The sequence below is a fragment of the Tachyglossus aculeatus genome, chromosome 23 (genome assembly GCF_015852505.1).
Source record: "Tachyglossus aculeatus isolate mTacAcu1 chromosome 23, mTacAcu1.pri, whole genome shotgun sequence".
Classification (NCBI taxonomy): Eukaryota; Metazoa; Chordata; class Mammalia; order Monotremata; family Tachyglossidae; genus Tachyglossus; species Tachyglossus aculeatus.
The window spans coordinates 2,945,498-2,968,209 of NC_052088.1; the positions used below are offsets into that span (position 1 = coordinate 2,945,498).

General features: G+C 47.0%; 1 protein-coding gene across 3 annotated transcripts in view; it reads left to right on the plus strand.

The window, feature by feature from the left end:
• The window catches only part of RGS6 (regulator of G protein signaling 6), a 419,024-nt gene extending 401,984 nt beyond the window's left edge, over positions 1-17,040 (plus strand). The window contains exons 17-19 of one of the 3 annotated variants that reach the window (XM_038765488.1): positions 2,945-2,998; positions 5,755-5,815; positions 15,414-17,040. In XM_038765488.1, coding sequence (XP_038621416.1) covers positions 2,945-2,998; positions 5,755-5,815; positions 15,414-15,577 — 279 coding nt within the window. In that variant the 3' untranslated portion in view covers positions 15,578-17,040. The remainder of the gene's footprint in view (positions 1-2,944; positions 2,999-5,754; positions 5,816-15,413) is intronic. The other 2 variants (XM_038765486.1, XM_038765487.1) reach the window with 2 other exon arrangements.
• The last annotated feature ends 5,672 nt before the right edge of the window (positions 17,041-22,712 follow it).

The window sequence follows — 22,712 nt, forward strand, 5'->3', positions numbered from 1 at the left end:
AGGCAGAGGTCTTAATGCTGAGAGGGCACCCCAATTCCTCTGAGGATTGGGAACGATTTCCCAAGAGTCATTCCCAGAGGGATGTCCAAAGCCCAGCCTCCTGTGGAGGCCAAAGTCGTGTAGGCCCTATCCTCTGGAGTAACGGAAGCTTGGAGAAGTCTCCCTGGTCCAGAGACTTCCCCGAATAATAATTATGGCATTTGTTATGCGCTTACTATGTGCCAGGCACTGAACTAAGTGTTGGGATAGATAAAAGCAAATTGGGTTGGATACAGTCCCTGTCACACATAGGGTCAAAGTTTTAATCTCCAAGAAGGAAAGGAGTCATTGGGCAGCCGAGAAGTGGGAAATGGCAGGAGAATATAGGCACATCACTTTCTGTATCTAAACGTGCATCAAGCCCAGAGCCTTAGCGAGATATTTTTTAAGGTGTTTGTTAAAGTGCTTACAATGTGCCAGGCACTGTACTAAGCCCTGGGGTAGGTACAAGTGAGTCACGTTGGCCACAGTCCGTGTCCCATTTGGGGCTCACGGTTTTAATCCCCATTTTACAGATGAGGTAACTGAGGCATGGAGGAGTGAAGTGACTGGAATCCTTTCATCAGGGGGCAAGCATGTTGGCTTGATTTTCATTCATTCATTCAATCATATTCATTCATTCAATCGTATTTATTTTTGAGTGCTTAGAGAAGCAGCGTGGCTTAGTGGAAAGAGCACGGGCTTGGGAGTCAGTGGTCATGGGTTCGAATTCCAGCTTTGCTGCTTATTAGCTGTGTGACTTCGGGCTAGTCACAACTTCTCCGTGCCTCAGTTACCTCATCTGTAAAATGGGGATTAAGACTGTGAGCCCCACATGGGACAACCTGATTACGTTGCTTCTACCCTAGCGCTTAGAACAGTTCTTGGCACATAGTAAGTGCTTAACAAATACCATCTTTTTTTTTTTACTGTGTGCAGAGCACTATATTAAGCTCTTGGGAGAGTACAATATAACAATAAACAGACACATTCCCTGCCCACAATGAGCTTACATTGTAGCAGGGTTGGGGCATCTGAAGTTTGTGTGTGTGTGTGTGTGTGTCTGTGTGTATGTGTGTGTGTGTGTTGTTGTTGTTAATGGTATTTATTAAGATCCTACTACGTGCCAGGCCTTGTACTAAGTACTGGGGTAGATCCAAGCTAATCAGCTTGGACACAGTCCCTGTCCCACAATCTAAACCCCCATTTTACAGATGAGAGAACCAAGGTGCAGAGAAGTGAAGTGATTTAATAATAATAATGATGATGGTATTTGTTAAGCGCTTATTATGTGCCAAGCACTGTTCTAAGCACTGGAATAGATACAAGGTAATCAGGTTGTCCCAGATGGGGCTCACAATCTTAATCCCCATTTTACAGATGAGGTAACTGAGGCATAGAGAAGTGAAATGACTGCCCAAAGTCACATAGCTGACAAATGGCGGAGGTGGGATTAGAACCCATGACCTCTAACTGCCAAGACCAGGCTCTTACGATTAGGCCACGCTGCTTCTCAAGGCCACCCAGCAGACAAGTGGCAGAGCCAAGTTTTGAACCCAGCTCCTTCTGACTCCCAGGCCTGGGCTCTAACCACTATGCCACACTGGGCACTTCCACCATCTGCCAATCACACCAGCCAGCCGAGTCCGGAGGGCTTGCTTCCCAGCAGGCTGGCTCGGTGCTATGCCCGCTCCCAATTCTCAAAGACCTTTCTTTCCCTCTTCCCCCTCATGACACCATTGATTTTTGCATTTCTCACAACGAGAAAGAGCACAGCCTAGTGGATAGGGCCGGGCCTGCGAGTCCAAAGGTCCTGGGTTCTAATCCTGGCTCCGCCAACTGTCTGCTGTGTGACCCTGGGCAAGTCACTTCACTTCTCTGGCCATCAGTTCCGTCATCTGTAAAATGGGGATGAAGATTGTGAATCCCATGTGGGACAGGGACTATGGCCGACCCAAGTACCTTGTATCTATCCCAGTGCTTTGAACAGTGTATGGCACATAGTAAATGCTTAACCAGTACCACAATTATTATTATTATCATTGTTATTCTCATCAGGTTGGACGCAGTCCATGTCCCACATGGGGCTCACAGAATGAATCTCCATTTTACAGATGAGATAACTGAGGCACAGATAAGTGAAGTGATTCACCCAAGGTCACACAACAGACCCATGGGTCTGCCTAACTTTACCCTCACCACCCCCCCACCAGCCTCAGAGACTCAGATTCATCTCCTCTAGGGTATTTCAGAGGTGGGTTCCATTTAGATACTCAGAGAAGCTAAATTCCGGCTCCTCCAAATGTCAAGGAAGCCACATGGGCAGAGATGACTCAACTCACACACCCAGGAGCAGCAGGTTCAGAGTGTAATAATAACAGTAACCATGGCATTTTGTTAAGCGCTTACTATGTACCAGGCACTGTACTGAGCGCTGGTTGGATCCAAGACATGTCCCATATGGGGCTCGCAGCCTTAATCCCCATTGTGTAGATGAGGGAACTGAGGGCCAGAGAAGTGAAACGACTTGCCCAAGGTCACACAGCAGACAGGTGGCAAAGCCGGAATTAGAACCCAGGTCCTTCGGACTCCTGTGTTTTATGCACTTGGCCATGCTGCTTCTAGACCCCCACCCTTGATCGTCTGCAACTTGGAAGCAGGGGAGCAAAGTTAACCGGCGAGGGAATGGGCAAACTAACCTTTTACCATATGGGACTCTCTATGTGTTTGTTGTAATTTCCTCTAGCCAACGAAATGCCCGCTTCTCTTTTTCCCTTTCCCTTCCCAACGCCTTCCTGCTCCATTTTTTTCTCTCCTCCTAAAACTTGGCTGCCGTTTGAAAAGTGCATCTGAGCTGAAGAATTTTTGTTTTTGTTTTTTTTTTCTTCTGTATCTTTTCTTGTCAATTTTTCCCTCTCCCTAAAAGCCCGAGAACGATCAAGGCCGTAGAACTTCCTTAGAAAAGTTCACTCGCAGCGTGGTAAGTTCTGACGGGGTTGCCCACCACCTTCCATCTGCTCTCTCATTTGGTTTTTTATTTTGGTTTTTGGTTTCATTCCGGCATGGGAGGGAGCTTGGCTTTTTCTCCCTTGGTCCACCTTCCCCACTCTTCTTCTAGCAAAGACCCCCTCCCACGCTGTTGGCAGCTCGTCATACAGGGTGGGATTCTCGGTGCATAAGAAGGTGACAGGACTTCCCGGGTTCAGGCGTGGACCCCTGGGTTCCTTCCGGCCCCTCCATTCAGGGAAGCAGATGGCTCTATCTCACCTTGAAGCATGCCTCATGCCTCCGTGGCTCTTCCCAGACCAGTAACAGGAGGGAGAGTGGGGATGTGCAAGTTTGAAAGAGAAGCAGCATGGCTTAGTGGATAGAGCTCAGGCCTGGGAGTCAGACGGACCTGGGTTCTAATCCTGGCTCTGCTACATGTCTGCTATGTGACCTTGGGCTAGTTACTTAACTTCTCTGGGTCTTTGCCTCATCAGTAAAATGGGGATTAAGATTGTGAGCCCCATGGGAGACAGGGTTGTGTCCAACCTGATTAGATTGTACCTACCCAAGTGCTTAGAGCGATACTTGGCACATAATAACTGCTTAAAAAGTACCATAATATATATTAGTATTATTGTTTGCAAGATTAAAGAGGCCCAAACAGAGCTGGGTTGGGAAAACACTGCAGAATGAATATATATGAAGGGTTCACCTGGGCTGCGGAGCATCATGGGATATAGCAATAGAGCTGTGGCTGCAGAAAGCTAAAGGGAGCCTTCTTGCTCTCTCCTCACGCAGTCTGTGATCTATCCACAGGGCTCCAGGCCAGTGATTCAGACTTGGATTCCATTCATCTGAGTTTCTGGGGCGTGGGGGGCCCTGAAACCCCATCTCCATGGTTCTCCTGTATTGTCCATTAGGAGGGTGAAGTCAATCAATCACTCAGTGGTATTTATTGAGTGCTTACTGTGAGCCAAAGTCCCAGCATCTAACCTGATTATCTTGTGTCCACCCCAGTGCTTAGAACAGTGCTCGACACATAGTAAGTGCTTAACAAATACCATCATCATCATTATTATTATTGTTATCCTCACTGAAAAGAAGCTGAGAAGTTAAGTGACTTGCCCAAGATCACACAGCAGGCAAATGGCAGAATTTAAATTAGAACCCAGGTCCTGTGACTCTCAGGCCTAAGCTCTTTCCACTAGGCCATGCTGCATCTGCCAGAAGACAGAGAAAGTTCTCCCCTTAATTTGTTTTCAAGAGAGATGCCTTTTTTACTCACTCCTCTGCAGAATGAGCAGGACAGAAGTTCATCAGTACTTATATTCCTTCTGGACTATGTGCATATTATGGGCAGGGAACGCATCTGCTAATTCTGTTGTGTTGGACTCTCACAAGTGCTTAGTACAGTGCTTTGCACATAGTAAGCAGTCAACAAATACCATTGATTGATAATGAAGGTAACCAGTTGCATTAAGTCAATCTGTCACCTTAGGTGGGCAGGGCCAGAGAGAAAGGAGAGGGGGAGGGAAAATTGGTGGGGGAGGTGGGGAGAAGGGGAGAACGAGGAGAGAGGGATAGAGTGTGTGTTACTACAACAAATACTAATAATAATAATATTTGCGCTTGGGACAGTACCACTATTACAGTCGTTAATAGGAACAAGTGCTTTGCTTTCAGACCTCAGACCATCACCTTATCTAGGTTAAATCAGACTGGAATGTCAGCTTCTGTTTCTCAGGTGAGCTCAAAAGCTCTTCTGATATTATACCAGAATCACCTCCAAAGTGAAAATCCCTATTGAACACATGGGCACAAATGGACAAGAGAAGCTTGCTTGTTTGTTTTATGGTACTTGTTAGGCGCTTTACTAGGTATCAAACACCATTCTAAATGCTGAGGTTGGTACAAGTCGATTAGGTCAGATGCAGTCTCTGTCCCACCTGGAGTTCACAATCTGAAGTAGGAGGGAACCCAGGAATCGAATCCCCATTTTACAGCTGAGGAAACTGAAGCATGGAAGTGAAGGGACCTGCCCAAGGTCACACAGCAGACAAGTGGCAGAGTGGAGATTAGAACCCAAGTCCTCTGCCTCCCAGGCCCGTGCTCTTTCCACCAGGCCACAGTGGGAGAGAACATAAGATCTGTCAATGGTAAGAGCTCCAAAGCTGCAAGGAGGGAAACTGGCTTCATTCCTCCTCCTTCCCCACGTGGTTCCCCTTCTCCCTTTTCAACAAACCCAGATGAAAAACTGCTGGTTGTTCTTAGCCGTCCAAACTCCCAAAGCTTCCTTCAAAGGAATCGCTTTATCCCAAGGAGAATCGTGGCTAGATGGTACTATGTTAAAAAGGTTTATGTGTCCATTGGTGATCCACTGCACCATTTTCAAGTTTGGCATAGAGGATGCATTTAGTCATACAGCAGGGCAAAAACTATCGCTTCTCACCACTTGCTTGGCACACTTACATGTAGATGTGCTTGTAGCTGAATAGGAATATAGCCTTGTATGCGTTAGCCTATGCATTGCCTGCTTAGACGAAGCTGGATATGGTCACCGTGTATGGTCTATGATGTTATAAATGTCCCATGCCATTTATATGCATGCATCCTGAATGCCTGTTGCATGGCCTGCCTGTCTGCTGCAGTTTGGTATTTATGTAGAGGTTCCTCTAGAGTAGCAAGAATGCACCATTTCAGCTGGATAAGTTATTCTTCCCTTCCCTTCCTAAAAACATGATTGCATAGTGCTGCTGGCGCAGAGTAAGAATGACTTTTCACCCCCGAGGCGGCTACCTTCCGGGAGCGGGTGAGTGATCCCTACGTCCGTGTGATCTGTAAAGTGCTCAGGGACTCTTCAGGAAACGGGAGAGTCCGAGTTATTAAGAGTCTGAGGCTGAAGGACCTGGTTTCTAATCCTGGTTCCTTTGCTTGTCTGTTGTGTGATCTTGGACAAGTCACTTCATTCATTCATTCACTCATTCAATCGTATTTATTGAGCGCTTACTGTGTGCAGAGCACTGTACTAAGCACTTGGGAAGTACAATTCGGCAACATATAAGAGATGGTCCCTACCCAACAACGGGCTCACAGTCTAGAAGGGGGTGACAGACAACAAAACAAAACATGTTGACAGGTGTCAAAATCTTCAGAACAAATAGAATTAAAGTTATAGGCACACCATTAACAAAATAAATAAAATAGTAAATATGTACAAGTACAATAGAGTAATAAATCTGTACAAATATATATACAAGTGCTGTGGGGAGGGGAAGGTGGTAGGGCGGGGGAGATGGGGAGGAGGAGAGGAGAAAGGGGGCTCAGTCTGGGAAGGCCTCCTGGAGGAGGTGAGCTCTCAGTAGGGCTTTGAAGGGAGGAAGAGTGCTAGCTTGGCGGATGTGTGGAGGGAGGGCATTCCAGGCCAGGGGAACGACGTAGGCCGGGAGTCGATGGCAGAACAGGCGAGAATGAGGTACAGTGAGGAGGTTAGTGGCAGAGGAGCGGAGGGTGTGGGCTGGGCTGTAGAAGGAGAGAAGGGAGGTGAGGTAGGAGTGGGTGAGGGGATGGAGAGCCTTGAAGCTGAGAGTGAGGAGTTTTTGCTTGATTATAGGTTGAGGAGGGGAGTAACATGCCCAGAGCATTTCTGCACAAAGATAATAATAATAATAATAATGGCATTTATTAAGCGCTTACTGTGTGCAAAGCACTGTTCTAAGCACTGGGGAGATTACAAGGTGATCAGGTTGTCCCACGGGGGGCTCACAGTCTTAATCCTCATTTTACAGATGAGGTAACTGAGGTCCAAGTTAAGTGACTTGCCCAAAGTCACACTGCTGACAATTGGCAGAGCTGGGATTTGAACCCATGACCTCTGACTCCAAAGCCCGTGCTCTTTCTACTGAGCCACACTGCTTCTCTAAAGGTGATCTGGGCAGCAGAGTGAAGTATAGACTGAAGTGGAGAGAGACAGGAAGATGGGAGATCAGAGAGGAGGCTGATGCAATAATCCAGTTGGGATAAGGATGAGAGATTGAACCAGCAAGGTAGCGGTTTGGATGGAGACGAAAGGGCGGATCTTCATCAATCGTATTTATTGAGCGCTTACTGTGTGCAGAGCACGGATCTTGGCGATGTTGTGGAGGTGAGACCGGCAGGTTTTGGTGATGGATTGGATGTGTGGGGTGAACGAGAGAGCGGAGTCGAAGATGACACCAAGGTTGTGGGCTTGTGAGACGGAAGGATGGTAGTGCCCTCTACAGTGATGGGAAAGTCAGGGACAGGGCAGGGTTTGGGAGAGATTGGTGGCGAAGACTGTGAGCGCTATGTGGGACAGGGACGGCCCGATTAGCTTGTACCTAACCTAGTGCTTAGTACAGTACCTGGCACATAGTAAGCACTTAACCAATACCTCAAGTATTTTCATTATTATTATTATTTTATTATGCTTTGCCTTCTCTCCCCTGTAGGCAGCTCCCAGTTACCACCCATTACAAAAAAAAAATACTCAACTTGTAATAAATCTGCTCCTCCCCACTCCCCTCCTCTCATCCTCTCACCCAGATGGCCTGGGTGATTCTGAACAAAGTTGATCCCTCTTCTTATTCTGCCAGAATTGTCGTGTGCCAAGTGCTGTTCTAAGCGCTGGGGTAGATAGATACGAGTTCACCAGGTCCCAAATAGAGTTCTCAGTCGAAGGATGGAGAACGGGTATGGAATCCCCATTTTGCAGATGAGTGAACTGAGGGTCAGAGAAGTGAAGTGAATTGCTCAAGGACACACAGCAGATGGGTGGTGGAGTCATGATTAGAACCCAGGTCCTTTGACTCTAAGGCCTGTCCACTAACACATGATGCTTCTCCAGAAGACACAAAGTTCTCCCCTTAATGTGTTTTTGAGATGCTCCTTTTTGATTACTTGGTTGTATAACGAGAAGGGCAGAAGTTCATCAGAAGCTGTAGTAGTGGTATTTAGTTGCCTTAAATCCATCACCTTGGTTGGGGTGGGGCTGGAAAGAAACAAGAGGGAGAAGAAAAAGTGAGGGGAAAATGAGGAGAGATAGGGACAGGGTTATGTTACTACCGCTCCTGTTACTACTACTACTAGGAATAATAATAATATTAATAATTGGGGCATTTGTTAAGTAGTTTCTGTGGCCAACATACTGTACTAAGCACTGGAATAGATCAGACACAGTCTTTGTCCCCCATGGGGCTCAGTTAAGGTAGGAGGAAGAACAGATGTTTACTCCCCACTTGAGAGATGATGAAACTGAATCCCTGAAAAGTTAATCATAGCAATAATAATAATGATGATGATATTTGTTAAGTGCTTGCTATGCACCAGGCACTGTACTAAGCACTGGGGTGGACACAAGCGAATCAAGTTGGACACAGTCCCTGTCCCACGTGGGGCTCACAGCACTTATGTACATATCTGTCATTAAATTTATTAATATTAAAGTCTGTCTCCCCTCCTCTAGCCTGTGTTTGTTATTGGCAGGGAATGTGTCTGTTTATTGTTGTACTCTCCGAAGTGCTTAGTACAGTGAGTGCTCAATAAATACAATTGAATGAATGAATGAATAGGAGAGTAGTAAGATTAATTAGGAGGGGGCAAGGTGACTGAGGGTAAGGGAAATGAGGGCCTCTTGGAGGAGCTGTGATTCTACTAGGGCTTTGATTCATTCATTCAATCATATTTATTGAGCACTTACTGTGTGCAGAGCACTGTACTAAGCTCTTGGGAAGTATAAGTCGGTGAGGTGAGTAGTGATCTGTGGGATATGAAGGGGGAGGAGGTTCCAGGACAGTGCAAAGATGGTGGGCGAGGAGTCAGTGACAAGAATGACCAGACTGAGGTACCGTGACATTAGAAGAGAAAAGCTTGTGGGCTGGGTTGTAGTGGGGAATCAGTAGTAGACGGGATAGGATAAGTGCTTGGATCAGCGAGGTAGCTGTTTGGAGGGAGAGGAACTGGTGAATTCTACAGTAGTGAGGGTAGAACCGACAGCCTCTGCTAAAGGCCTGAATACATGGGGCAAATGAGAGGAGATGAGTCGAGGACAGTACCACGGTTGCCAACTTGTGAGTCAGATGGGACAGAGGCCTTGTCTATAGTTCTGGGAAAGTCTAGAGGCAGACAGGGCTTGTGTGGAAAGGGGAAGAGTTCAGCTTGGGACATGCAAAGTGTGAGCTGTTGGTAGGATATCCAAGTAGAGGTGTCCTGAAGGCAGGAGGAAATGCAAGTCCGCCGAGAAGGAGAGAGGTCAGGACTGGAGAGGTCGATTTGGGAATCCTCCACATAGAGATGGTAGCTGAAGCCTTGTGAGGGAATGAGTTCTCCAAGAACAGGACAGGAAGCAGCTGTAACTCTTCTGAAAATATCCAAATCGAAGGATGGGTATCTTTTATTTTTAAAGATCATCAAAGTGAGTCTACGTTCAGCCCTCATGGCCTCACAGCTCTTTCTGAAAACCAAATTCCCCTCGTTGCTATCAAGTTCTCCCCACCCCATAGCGGACTCAGGATAGGCTCCCTTCACCTTTGCCTTCTCTACCTTAAATCATCTCTACTGTTTTAAATCTGTTTAAATCACTTCCAAGAAGAATGAACAGATTGAAAATATCTTTTCGTCCTCCCGGGCTGACCTTTTTCTGTAGAAAAGACCCTCAGGGACCCAATTCATACTTGACCAGTGGCATCTCTGCTGCTGCTTATCAATCAATCAATCAATCAATAAGTGGTATTTACTGAGTACTTACTATGTGTAGAGCTCTGTACTAAGCACATGGGAGAGTACAATAAAACAAAATTAGCAGACATGCTCCCTGCCCATAATGAGCTTATAGTCTAGAGGGGGAGACAGACATTAATATGACTTAAATAAGTAAAGATAGGTACATAAGTGCTGTGGGGCTGGGGCAAATATCAAATGCCCAAAGGTCACAGATCCAAGTTCATAGAAGATGCAGAAGGGAGAGCGAGCCAGGAAAAAAAGGTTTAATCGGGGAAGGTGATTTGGAGGAGTTAATAATAATTATGGTACTTGTTAAGTGCTTATTTTGTGCCAAACCCTGTTGTAAGCACTGGGGCAGACAAAGTGAATCAAGTTGGACACAGTCCCTGTCCCACATGGGGTTCACATTCTTATCCCCATTTTACAGATGAGGTAACCGAAACCCAGAGAAGTGAAGTGACTTGCCCAAGGTCACGCAGGAGACATGTGGGATTAGAACCCAGGTCCTTTTGACTCACAGGCCTGTGCTCTACCCACTAAGCCTCGATTACCTTAATAAGGCTCTGAAGGTGGAAAGAGTGTGGTCTGGCCTTTATGGAGGGAAAGGGAGTTCCAGGCTAGAGGGAGGATGTGGGAAAGGGGTCTGTGACGAAACAGATGAGATTAGGGCACGGTGAATAAGCTGGCGCTAAAGGAGAGGAGTGTGCAGGCTGGGCTGTAGTAGAAGATCAGTGAGGGGGTGAGCTAAATGTGCAATTTCACTTGATTGGCAACCATTGAAAAAAATCTTTCATTTGCAAGCGTGTAAATGTCCCAGTCCTGTCAGGGAACAGTATTGCAAGTGCAGTTTGGAGAGGGACTGAGGAGGGAGGGAATGGAATGCCCTGGCCCAGCTTAAGGGGCAGGCTCACCTTCAAAGTTCTCCCTGCCTCCCTGTGGACTGATGAGAAGATGGATAAAGGACAGGGAGCCCCTACATTCCCATCCCTCAACCCCCTAGCCATACCCTCCTCAGTTCCTCCCACAGTGAGCGTAAGAAACTGGGTCCCAGAGGTAAGTGATTTATCAGCCCAGATGCCTGCTTTGTTGATTAATGCATTCATGCATGCATGGAGCCAAAGCATGTGAAACAGCATGTTGAATTCTTTGAACCCCGCACTAAGAAAGAAAGCATTTCTTCCTTTGTGCCGTGGTGTTTTTGAAATATGAATTTCATGGCCTCCTCCTCGCATTCCAGGTGTGAAGACGACAGCGAAAAACTGGGCTCTTAATGGCATACGCAATGAGTCAGAGATGAAGTGGAGAATGAGTTGGGGTGCCGGGGTGGGAATAATGATAATAATAATAATAATAGCATTTATTAAGCATTTATGTGCCAAGGACTATTCTAAGCACTGGGGTAGATAATAATAATAATAATTATCGTATTTATTAAGTACTTACTATGTGCCAAACACTGTTCAAAGCACTGGGGTCGATTCAAAGTAATCAGGTTGTCCCACAGAGAAGTCAAGTGACTTGCCCAAAGTCACAAAGCAGACAAGGGGCAGATCCAGGATTAGAACCCAAATCCTCTGACTCCCTAGCCCATGCTTTTTCCATTAAGCCACGCTGCTTCTCAAAGCCCAGGCCCTTATGGGGATCAAACCTGCGACCTTAGCACTATTAGCACCAAATGGAGCTCAAGTCTTCATCTCCATTTTAGAGATGAGAGAATTGAGGCACATAGTAATTGAGTGATTTGCCCCAGGTCACACAGCAGCTGCACAGAGACAGATTAGCAATGGATTAGACCCCATGACTTTCTGACTCCCAGGCCCGTGTTCTATCCACTATGCCATGCTGCTTCTCTGTACTGTGTGCAGAGCACTGTACTGAGCGCTTGGGAGAGTACAGTATAATCATAAATAGACAAGTCCCTGCCCACAAGGAATGTACGGTCAAGAGAGAAACACAGGTGTTCGTCTATGGCAGGTGGTTGAGGCAAAAGTTGCTCTGATCAGTGGGTGCCACTGGAAGGGAAGCCGTGGCACAAATATCGAGTACAATAACCTGGATTCTAATCCCTCTCGGCCACTTGTCTGCTGGGTGACCTTGGGCAAGTCACTTCACTGTGCCTCAGTTACCTCTCTGTAAAATGGAGATTAAGACTGTGAACCCCATGTGGAACATGGATTGGGTCCAACCTGATTAGCTTGTATCTATCCCAGCACTTTGTCCAGTGCTTGGAACATAGTAAATGCTTAACAAATATCGTAAAAAATATCTTTATAACAATACAACAACAAATACAAGTGTTTAATACAGTGCTCTGCACACAGTAAGCTCTCAATAAATATGATTGAATGAATGCTAGCTAGCCAAGCTAGCTCTCTTCCTCCCTTCAAAGCCCTACTGAGATCTTACATCCTCCAGGAGGCCTTCCCAGACTGAGCCCTCTCCTTCCTCTCCCCCCTCTCCCCTCCCCATCCCCCCGTCCTACCTCCTTCCCCTCCCCACAGCACCTATATATATGTTTGTACATATTTATTATTCTATTTTACTTGTACATATTTACTATTCCATTTATTTCATTTTGTTAATATGTATTGTTTTGTTGTCTGTCTCCCCCTTCTAGACTGTGAACCCGCTGTTGGGTAGGGACCGTCTCTATATGTTGCCAACTTGTACTTCCTGAGCGCTTAGTACAGTGCTCTGCACACAGTAAGTGCTCAATAAATATGATCAAATGAATGAATGAATGAATGAAATACAAGGACAATACCAAGTGGTTCTTTAGCTCAACTCCCACCGATCACTGAGACTAGTTGTGCAAAGGGGAAGATTTTAGATTTGCTGAGTCCCTACCCTATGTGCCTTTTGGGCTTGGACCTTGAATGACAATAATAGTAATATTAACAATAACAACAATAACAAAAATGGTATTTGTTAATGTCTTACTAGGGCCCAACACTGTTTTAAGCACTGGGAGAGATGTAAAATAATTAGGTCAGACACAGTTCCCTGTGACACATGGGGCTCACATTGAAGCAATTAATCAGTGGTATTAATTGAGTGCTTATTATGTGCAGAACTATGTACTAAGAGCTTGGGAGAACACAAGACAACAGAATTAACAGACCCGTTCCCTGCCCCTAATGAGCTTAGAGCCTGGGGTTTCGGGGAGAAAGGAGGGAGAACGGCAGTTCCATCCCCATTTTACAGATGAGCAAACAGGAATAAAGAAATGAAGTGACTTACCCAAGGTAACACAGCAGGCCAATTGACACTTTAGAAATAAAAACAGTAAAACAGAATAAATGAACTTGGCTAGCCAACACTCACAGTCCCAGGCAAACAGGGTGTAATGTGTTCAAGATGGTAACTTCACCGAAGCCTGGAATAGAGAGCAGAGAGAGGAAGTGTTAGCTCATGGATGGTATACTCTTTTCGGATTTTTTTTAACAGTATTTGTGAAGCGCTTACTATGTGCCAGGCACTGCCCTGCGGACTGTAGTAGATACAAGTCGATCAAGTTGGATAAAGTCCCTGTCCCTCATGGAGTTCATAGTCTTAATCCCCTTTTTACAGATGAGGTCACTGAGTCACAGAGAAGGGAAGTGACTTGCCCAGGGTCATCTAACAGGCAAATGGAGGAGGCAGGATAAGAATCTAGGTCCTTCTGACTCCCAGGCCTGTGCTCTACCCACTATGCCACTCTGACATGAGGAGAACTTATTCTTCAGAGCTCTAAGGAACGGGGGCAGCAGGTTCCACATGAGTTTCTGTGTTGTCAGAGCCCGAGATGAAGATCCCCTAGCCCTCCAGCCTCCACCTCCCCATCTATCAATCAATCACTGGTATTTTTGGAGTGCTTACTGTGTGCAGAGCACTGTACTAACCACTAGGGAGAGAACAATAGGACAGAGTTGGTAGACACGTTCCCTGCCCACTACAAGCTTCCAGTCTAGAGGGGATGAAGAGAAGAAAAGCAAAGGTCACGTGATCATGATCCAGGAAGATTCATTCATTCAACTGTATTTACTGAACACTTACTAGTGTTCAGAGCACTGTACTAAGCGCTTGGAAAGTACAATTTGGCAACAAATAGAGACAATCCCTACCCAACTATGGGCTTACAGTCTAGAATGCTGTTTTCCCAGCTGATGGGTGAGATGCAGGATATAGTTTCCTCTCCTCTTTCTCAGCTACGCCATCCTGGGCCATCTCACCACGAACCTCTCGGCTATGTCCCGCCTTTAAGCGCTCTCCCTCCTCATATCTGACAGACCAACTCTTTCCATGCCTTCATAGCCTTATTGGAGGTACATCTCCTTCAAGAGGCCTTCCCTGACTAAGCCCTCCTTTCCTCTTCTCCCACTCCTTTCTTCGTCACCCTGATTTGTTCCCTTTACTTCCCCCTCTCTCAGCGGCACAGCACGTATGTCCATATCCGTAACTGATTTATTTATATTCATCTCTGTGTTCCCCTGTAGACCGTAAGCTCGTTGTGGTCAGGGAATGTGTGCCAATTCTTATGTCGTATTCTCCCAAGTGCTTAGTGCAGTATACTGCACACAGTAAGCACTCAATAAATGAGTGCCAAGGTGGCTAATCTCCAAGTGGGTGCCATCTTGGGGTGTGAGTCGCCATCACCATCCCACTCTACCACAGGAAAGGAAGAGCCAACTCACAGCTCATGGAGAAAGACTCCTTGACTCTCTGGTTGTGGAGTGTTTTCGGTCCTTTCTCAACCAACAAAGGCTGCTGAAAGGGACATTTCAACACCAGCAATTGCCCCTCCCTCCCTTAGTGCTCCCCTGATCCACCTACGGGGTTACCCACTGGGGAGTTAAAACTATTTTTCTTTAATGGTATTTGCTAAGTGCTTACTATGTGTCAGGTATTGTTCTAAGTGCTGGAGAAGACACAGTAATCAGGTTGGATACAGTCCGTGTCCCCTGTGGGATGCTCAGTCTTAATCTCCATTTTACAGATGAGGTGACTAAGGCCCAGAGAAGGAATGTGCGTTGCCCAAGGTCACACAGCAAGCAAGTGACAGAGATGGGATTGGAACCCAGGTCCTTCTGGCTCCCAGGCCCGTGCTTTACCCCCTAAGCCATGCTGGTTCTATCCATTCTAGGCCCTTGCCCCTCTAGGCAAGTGCCAGTCTTCTCTCCCCCGGCCCTGATTCCCACCTCCAGGTGACCATCCCTACATCTGTACCCTCCAAGATAAACGGCCTGGCTCCTCCACAGCCGGCCACTGTAGCCTAGCGGATAGAGCATGGGTCTGGGTGTCAGAAAGTTATGGGTTCTAATCCCGGCTCGGTCACTTGTCTGCTGCGTGACCTTGGGCAAATCCCTTCACTTCTCCAGGCCTCATCTGTAAAATGGGGTCTGAGACTGTGAGCCCTGTGTGGACTGTGTCCAACCCGATTTGCTTATTTCCACACCAGCCCTTAGTACAGTGCCCGGCGCATAGTAAGCTCTTACCAAATACCCTAATTGTTAGAATTATTATTCTCAAACCCTAGGGTCTGAGGTGAAAGCAGTCAGCCTTTCCTCCTCACTCAGGCAGATGGCTTGAGCCATTTATCTGTGGTTCTCAGCACCCTGTGCACTCACATGTGTGCGTGCATGTGTGTGTGTGTGTGTGTGTGTGTGTGTGTGTGTTTCTCCTCTCTCCTACAGGGAAAGTCCCTGGCGGGCAAGCGCCTCACCGGTCTGATGCAGTCCTGATGATTCCTTCACCCGGGCCCGGAGCCGCCTACCCCGCCGGAAACCGGAGTCGCCCTGCTTCTTCTGAGAGCATGTCATTTCGGGGAGAACTGGTCACTGTGAAAGAAAAAGAGTGAACTGAGGGGGGCTGGGGAGAGGAGGAAGAGGAGGAGGCCGAGGGGACTTGGCCAAGGGGAAAGCAGGCTGACGTAGAAGAGAGCTACCCCCAGGCTGTCTCCCTCTTACCAGGTTTACATCGACCCTTTCATACCTATACAGCTTTGTAATGCCACTCGGTTCTCCGAGACTCAGGGGGGACAGAGACTGAGGGTTTACCTCCATATCATAATAATGGTGACGATAGTCTAAGTGAACCACCATCACAGGAATCTAGGGAACTGCAAACCAGATGGAGCCAGCGGTCAATACCTAACCCATCCTGCTGGCGAGGTGGGAAGCTGGGACTTGACACCACCGGCTTGGCTGCCTTTAGTTCTCTCTGAAGCGAAGCAATGGGCCAAATACTCTTCCTCTTCTAAACCCACAGTGGGTCTCTTCAGACACCGGAAGTGATGCCTCCTCATTTGACTCCCTCGACCTCTTTAGTGGACCTCTCCTATAATGGAGAGGGCTTTCAAGATGCCCTTCAATTGCTTGCCCTTCACCTTGGGCCCACGGGTCGGCTGAGCACCTGAGATGCGGCATCTTGATGGCCCGGTGACCCCTCCCCAGACGTGTCTGGCTCCAGAAGCAGCATTTCTGGGGTGGGATTTGAGAGACACCCCCCACACCAACCAACTTGTATCTACCCTGGCACTTAGAACAGGTCTTGGTATATAATACGGCCTTGACACAGACCAATCTCTTCAGTCGGGCCTGGGAGGGAATAATCGGAACAGAAAACAAAAGAGGAAGGATATTATACCACCGTCTTTGTGGTGGCCACCAAAGCTGGATTTCCCCACCGTTGTTTGTGTCCCTTGTGCCGGTGTGATTCTGGTTCCCGGGGCTGCCCATAGGTTAGATGAAGGAACGAGCACTGGTCTCCGAATTGACACACGTGCACCTCTGAGGTCACATGCTGTGATGAGACCCGATCCCGTGTGGATCTGGGCTTGGTTTCCTCCAGGGAGTAACCGTGGGGGCAGTGCCCGGAAGCAGACGGAGATGGCTCTGTTCACAGTAGGCGAGTTGACCAAATGGTTGAAACTAGACTCTCTGGTGGCACGAATAAGTGAGTCTCAGGTCACATTTTTCTCCCACTTTTGACGAATCCTTCCCAGAAGGGAAAAAGCCTGAAGATCCCTCCCCCATTTCTTCCTGCTCTCTCATTTTGGTGTCCCAGAATGCCATTCACCTCTCCCACAACCCATCCTCTCAGCTTTCCTGCTTGATCCCAGAATGCATCCATGCCATAGACCTGTTGGACCATGTGGGGCCGATCCCATGGTCGCACAAAGACTTGGTTTCCCCACCTGCAAAATGGGGGCATCACCCTACTTGTTTTCTCCTTCAGTGAGATGATGTGGAGACTAAAGGAGAAGTAGTGTGGTCTAGTGGATAGAGCACAGGCCTGGGAGGCAGAAGGACCTGAGTTTTAATGCCGGCTCTGCCACTTGTCTGCTGTGGGACCTTGGGCGATTGGCTTCACTTTTCCGTACCTCAGTCCCCTCATCTGTAAAATGGGGGTTAAAACTTTAAGCCGTATGTGGGAAAGGTACTGTGTCTAACCTGATTATCTTGTATCTACCCCAGTACTTAGTACAGTGCCTGGCACCTAGTAAGCGCTTAGCAAATATAAAAAATATAAAGGAGATAGAGGTGCAAAGCATTTAGAGCTCTTTGGCATGCACTCTTGAAATCCAGAGTATTTCCAGATGCTCCTTTTTCCCAGGTCAGGAAGCCTTGTCGTTGAATTAGGCCATTGATCATGGTTGGGTCAAGATTGGTTCCCGGCATATTGGCCAGGATTTGAGTTTCAACCCCCTCACTTCTCTTTAAGTGCTGGCCTTGGAATCAGAAGGACCTGGGTTCTAATCCTGGCTCTGCCACTTGCCAGCCGTGTGACCTAAGGCAAGTTTCTTCACTTCTGTGGGCCTCAGTTCTCTCATCTGTAAAATGGGGATTAAGACTGGGAGCCTCATATGGGACATGGACTGTGTCCAACCTGATTAGCTTAAATTCCATTTTATTCATTGAGTTTTTACTGTGTGCAGGGTACTATGCTAAGCATTTGCTTCCCATTGAGACCTTTTGTGGCCTCGTGGATACAGCATGGGCCTGGGAGTCAGAGGACCTGGATTCTAATCCCGTCTATACCAAGTATCTGCTGTGTGACCTTGGGCAAGTCACTTTACTTCTCTGTGCCTCGGTTACCCAAATAAAAAATAAACAGACACATTCCCTGCCCACAGCAAGCTTATCCACCCCAGCGCTTAGTACAGTGCCAGGCACATAGTAAGCACTTAATGAATACCATTTAAAAAAAATTAAAAAAAACCTTATTGCCCAGTGCCCTATGATCTTTTAGAATAGACTGGAAGCTCCTTGAGACTTGATCCTGTGTTCTAGTACCTCATTATGGAAGGTTGGATGAGCAGGAAACATGTCTGCTAAGTCTTCTGTATTGTTCTCTCCCAAGTGCTTAGTGCAGTGCTCTGCATACACAGTAAGCGCTCAATAAATACCATTGATAGATTGATTCCTGCTCTCTCCTTTTCAAATATTTTTTGTAGCAATCTGAAACCGGCAAGAAATAAATCCTCACCATCCTGATAATGATAATAAATGTGGTTTTTGTTAAATACTTACTATGTGCCAAGTACTGTACTAAGTGCTGGGGTAGAGACAAGCAAAGCATATTGGACACAGTATCTGTCCCATCTGGGGATCACAGCCTAAGGCAGAAGGACAGCAGTTTGTTGTTTTAAGCCCCTTTTTCCAAATGAGGCAACTAAGGCTCAGAGAGGTGAAGTGACTTTCCAAAGATCCAACAACAGTTAAGTGGCGGAGCTGGGATTAGAACCCGGGTCGTCTAACTCCCAGGCCCAGGTTCTTTCCACTAGCCCACACTGCCACTTTAGTGGGTACAGTTGAGTGGCTTGTCTTAGCAGGGGTCCAGAGAGCTTCTGTTGGTCTCTCACTAGAAGAGGAAAGTTCCCTCATTGGTAAAATGGGGATTAAGACTGTAAGCCCCATGCCAGACGTGGACTGTGTTCAACTTGATTAGCTTTTATCTACCACAGCTCTTGGCACAGTGTATGGCGCATAGGAAGTGCTTAACAAATGCCATAAAAAAAAACACAGAAAAGGTCTTTTGTATCAGAATGAAAGCTGATGTCTGGAATTTCATGTTCAGGCCGCATCAGGTGGTGTTACACTGTAGAATTGAGATTGTTCTTCCCCAGATGCTCAGCTGCCATGGTAACATATCCCCAAGGTGTTCAAACTACCTCACCGCTTGGAAGGCGATCACAACACTGTGCCTGGGCTTTCCTCATTTGTTCAGATTGCTTTTCCCCTGCCCCTCGCCCTGAATGAGGGTGAACAGAAACCCTCTTCCCAGAAATGCATACTGCTGTAGGGAAAGTGGAAAGAAATTCTGTGTGGAGTTTTATGATGCTTCCCGTTGAGAGGCTGTGTGGCCTAGTGGATAGAGCATGGACCTGGGAGTCTAATCCTGTTTCCACCATGTGTCTGCTGTGTGACCTTGGGCAAGCCACTTCACTTCTCTGGACCTCGGTTACCTCATCTGTAAAATAGGGATTAAGACTGTGAAGCTCATGTTGGACATGGACTGTGTCCAACCTGATTTGCTTGTATCTACCCTAGTGTTTAATATAGTGTCCTGCACACAGTAAGCACTTAAACAGCATTAAAATAAAAAGTGTTTCTGCAGCCAATAATCCATAATAAAAGAGGCCTGTTTTAGACAGACTTTTTAGCCTTTTTTTAAAAATGGTGTTTGTTAAGCCCTTACTATGAACCAGACACTGTACTAAGCACCGGGGAAGGTGGGACACAGTAAACGTCCCACATGGGGCTCACAATTTTAATCCCCATTTTACCGATGAGGGAAATGAGGAATAGAGGAAGTGAAATGACTTGCCCAACATCACCCAACAGACAGGAGAGAGCTGGGATTAGAACCCAGGTCCTCCTGATTCCCAGGCCTGGGCTCTCTCCACTGGTCCACTCTCCTTCTCAAGTACTTTAGTACTGCATTCTCTCCTCACCTGATGCACTGCAATGGGGTGCATCTGAATTGCCTCAACAGACTCTGCTTGTGGTGCCCATTACCACTGGAATTCAGAAATAGGGTCACTTTTCTGAAACCCAAACCCCCTGCCTATCCAGATGATTCCTATGGCTTCTCAGTATGGGGTACCCGACCTCTCCGGTAGTGATTCAGCGCCAACACCGAGCGTCCGATTCCCGGCTTTCCCTTCCTTGAAAAGAGCTAGGAAGAAAGGCTGAGGTGCTTAGCAGCTGGCAAAATCTGAATCCCCCAAGATGAGGGGTCTCGGGCATCACACGACAGAAGGTGGGTGAGGGTCTGCGTGACCCCTCAACAGATGGGTGGTTTTGTTGGATCTCCTTGGCATGGGGGGAGCTTCCCCTTCGCATCCAGTTTCATTCCCAGTGGCATTCCCTGCTCAACTAAGTCAGTAGGTCAACAGATCGACCCTGCTGCTGCTTTCTCAAGCACCAGCGTCTGATGGAAGTCAAAGGAACAAAATCCATGGCATCAGAGAGTCGGGCCAGAAAGATGAACGCAAGAAGAGAGAAAAGCACGCACGAGAGAGAGGCGGCAGGATGGAGCCATGAATCAATGGTACTTTCTGAGCGTTTACTGCGGGCATGGCACTGTACTGAGCACTCGGGAGAAGGCATTATCAGAGAGTTGGGTTTTATAATGGAATTTTGTTAAGTGCTTACTATGTGCAAGGCACTGTGCTGGGGTAGATTCAAACTATTTAGGTTGGACACGGTCCATGTCAGTGAATCAGTAGTATTTGTTGAGCGCTTACTGTCTACAGAGCGCTATACCAAGTGCTTGGGAGATGACAACACAACAATGTGACAGATACAATCCCTGCCCACAACAAGCTTATAAACTAGAGGACCCAAATGGGGCTCACAGTCTTTAATCCCTGTTTTCCAGAAGAGGGAACTGAGGCCCAGAGAAGTAAAAATGACTTGCCCAAGGTCACACAACAGAAAAGTGGTGGAGCCGGGATTGGAACCCTGATCCTTCTGACTCCCAGGCTCATATTCTGTCCACTAGACTGTGCCGCTACTCTAGTTGGTAGAGTTGATAGATGTGATCCCTGCCCACGAGGAGCTTACTGTCTGTAGGGGTGTATGGCCTGACCACTGTGGCCAGAGTTCAGGAATCTGGGCTTCTAGGGTTGGGATGGGTTTTGATGCTTAATGGGATTCACCCTGTTGGTTCTAATTCAGAGGGAATTATCTCCACAGCCTTAGGGGTTAATAACCGCTCCATCTCATTCTGTCACCTACAGGGCTTTCTCCGTTGATCTCGCAAAGCCCGTCAACCCTGGGTATGCTCCTTTCCAATGGACCATCCCTATCCTGCATCAGAACAATCAGTCAATCCATCAATGATATTTATCCAGGGATTACTATGTGCAGAGCACTGGACTAAGCGATTGGAAGAGGTCAATACAGCAGAATTAAGAGACATGTTCCCTGCCCCTAATGAGTTTACAATCTAGATGGGGAAATAGACATTAATATATGAATAAATAAGTAATTCATAATATATAATGTAAAGATGTGTTTATAAGTGGGCTTAAGTGTGAGGAAAATATCAAATATCGAAAGGTCACAGAGCCAAGTGCCTAGAAGACAGGAGGGAGAGTGAGCTGGGGAAAAGAGTTCTTAGTTGGGGAAGGCCTCTTGGAGGAGATGTGACCTTAATAATGCTTCGAAAGTGGGGAGAGTGATGGTCTGACATATACAGAGGTGGACAGTGTTCCAGGCCAGAGGCAGGATGTGGGAAAGCCGTCGGTGGTAAGATAGACCAGATTGGGGCACAGTGAGTAAGCTGACGCTTGAGGAGTGAAGTGTGTGGACTGGGTTGTATTAGGAGATCAATGAGGTGAGGAAGGATGGGGCAAGCTGACTGAGTCAGATCTCTGGATTTGAACAGCAGCAGCTGGCTGGTGACTTGAGTCATCTTGCTTCACGATATTTTTAGCAGCTTAAAAGCTGGTGAGCTCAGGGACAAAAAAAATCCACTAGTGGGATTTATAGAGCACTTATTTTGGATGGAGCACTGTACTAAGCACTTGGGAGAGTGTGATATAATTAGAATTGTAAGGCACGATTCCAGCCCACAAGGATTTTACAGACTAGAATCAAAGGAGAGGGAGGTGGTGAGGGGTGTTGTTCAAATCTCAGAAACCACCGGATCCATGCTCACAAGGAGCTAAATAGCCCCAAATCAGAGCCAGGCTGCCGCAGTGAGCTCTCTGTGTTTGTTTTTTTCTTCTTGGGGGCTCAAAACCCTCTTTCTCCTGGGGAAAATCTGCACGCTATCAGGAGACAGATCCTCTCCCTGTAAGAAAGAGTCTAAGCCAAGAGATCTTTTAGTGGGCATTCAGTTTAAGGTTTCTGAAGACCCATTGAACATTTAAAGATTATCAGGGGGTGGAGCATAAATTTGGGCAAAGACCCATGAGTCCTGGTTTGTGGCGGGCAGAAATCAATCAGTTAATCGACATGATCCCTGTTTTTTCTGGATTTTTCCTTCATTTTTTAATGAGAAGCAGGTTCGTTGAAGGGCAGGATGAGGCTGGAGGCAGAAGCAGCATGGCCTAGTGGAAAGAGCCCGGGCCTGGGAGTCAGAGGACCTGGGTTCTAATCCCAACTCTGCCACTTGTCTTCAGTATGACCTTGGGCAAGTCACTTCACTTCTCTGTTCCTCAGTTCCCTCATCTGGAAAATGAGGATTAAGACTGTGAGTACTACGTGGGACAGGGACTGTTATTCACCTGATTATCGACTTTATCTCAGTGCTTAGAAGAGTGCCAGACACATAGTAAGTGCTTAACAAATACTCCTCCCTACCCCCTGCCCCCTGCCCCGCAAAAATGAGCATAGGCCTAAGAGTCACCAAAAAATGAAATGGGGTAGGATAGGCCAAGCCTGCCAGAGGGGTCTCTGAGCCCAGACCCAGATCTGAGATCCTGTCCATTCTCTGTCAGTCAGCCAATAATAACAATAATAATAATAACAATAATAATA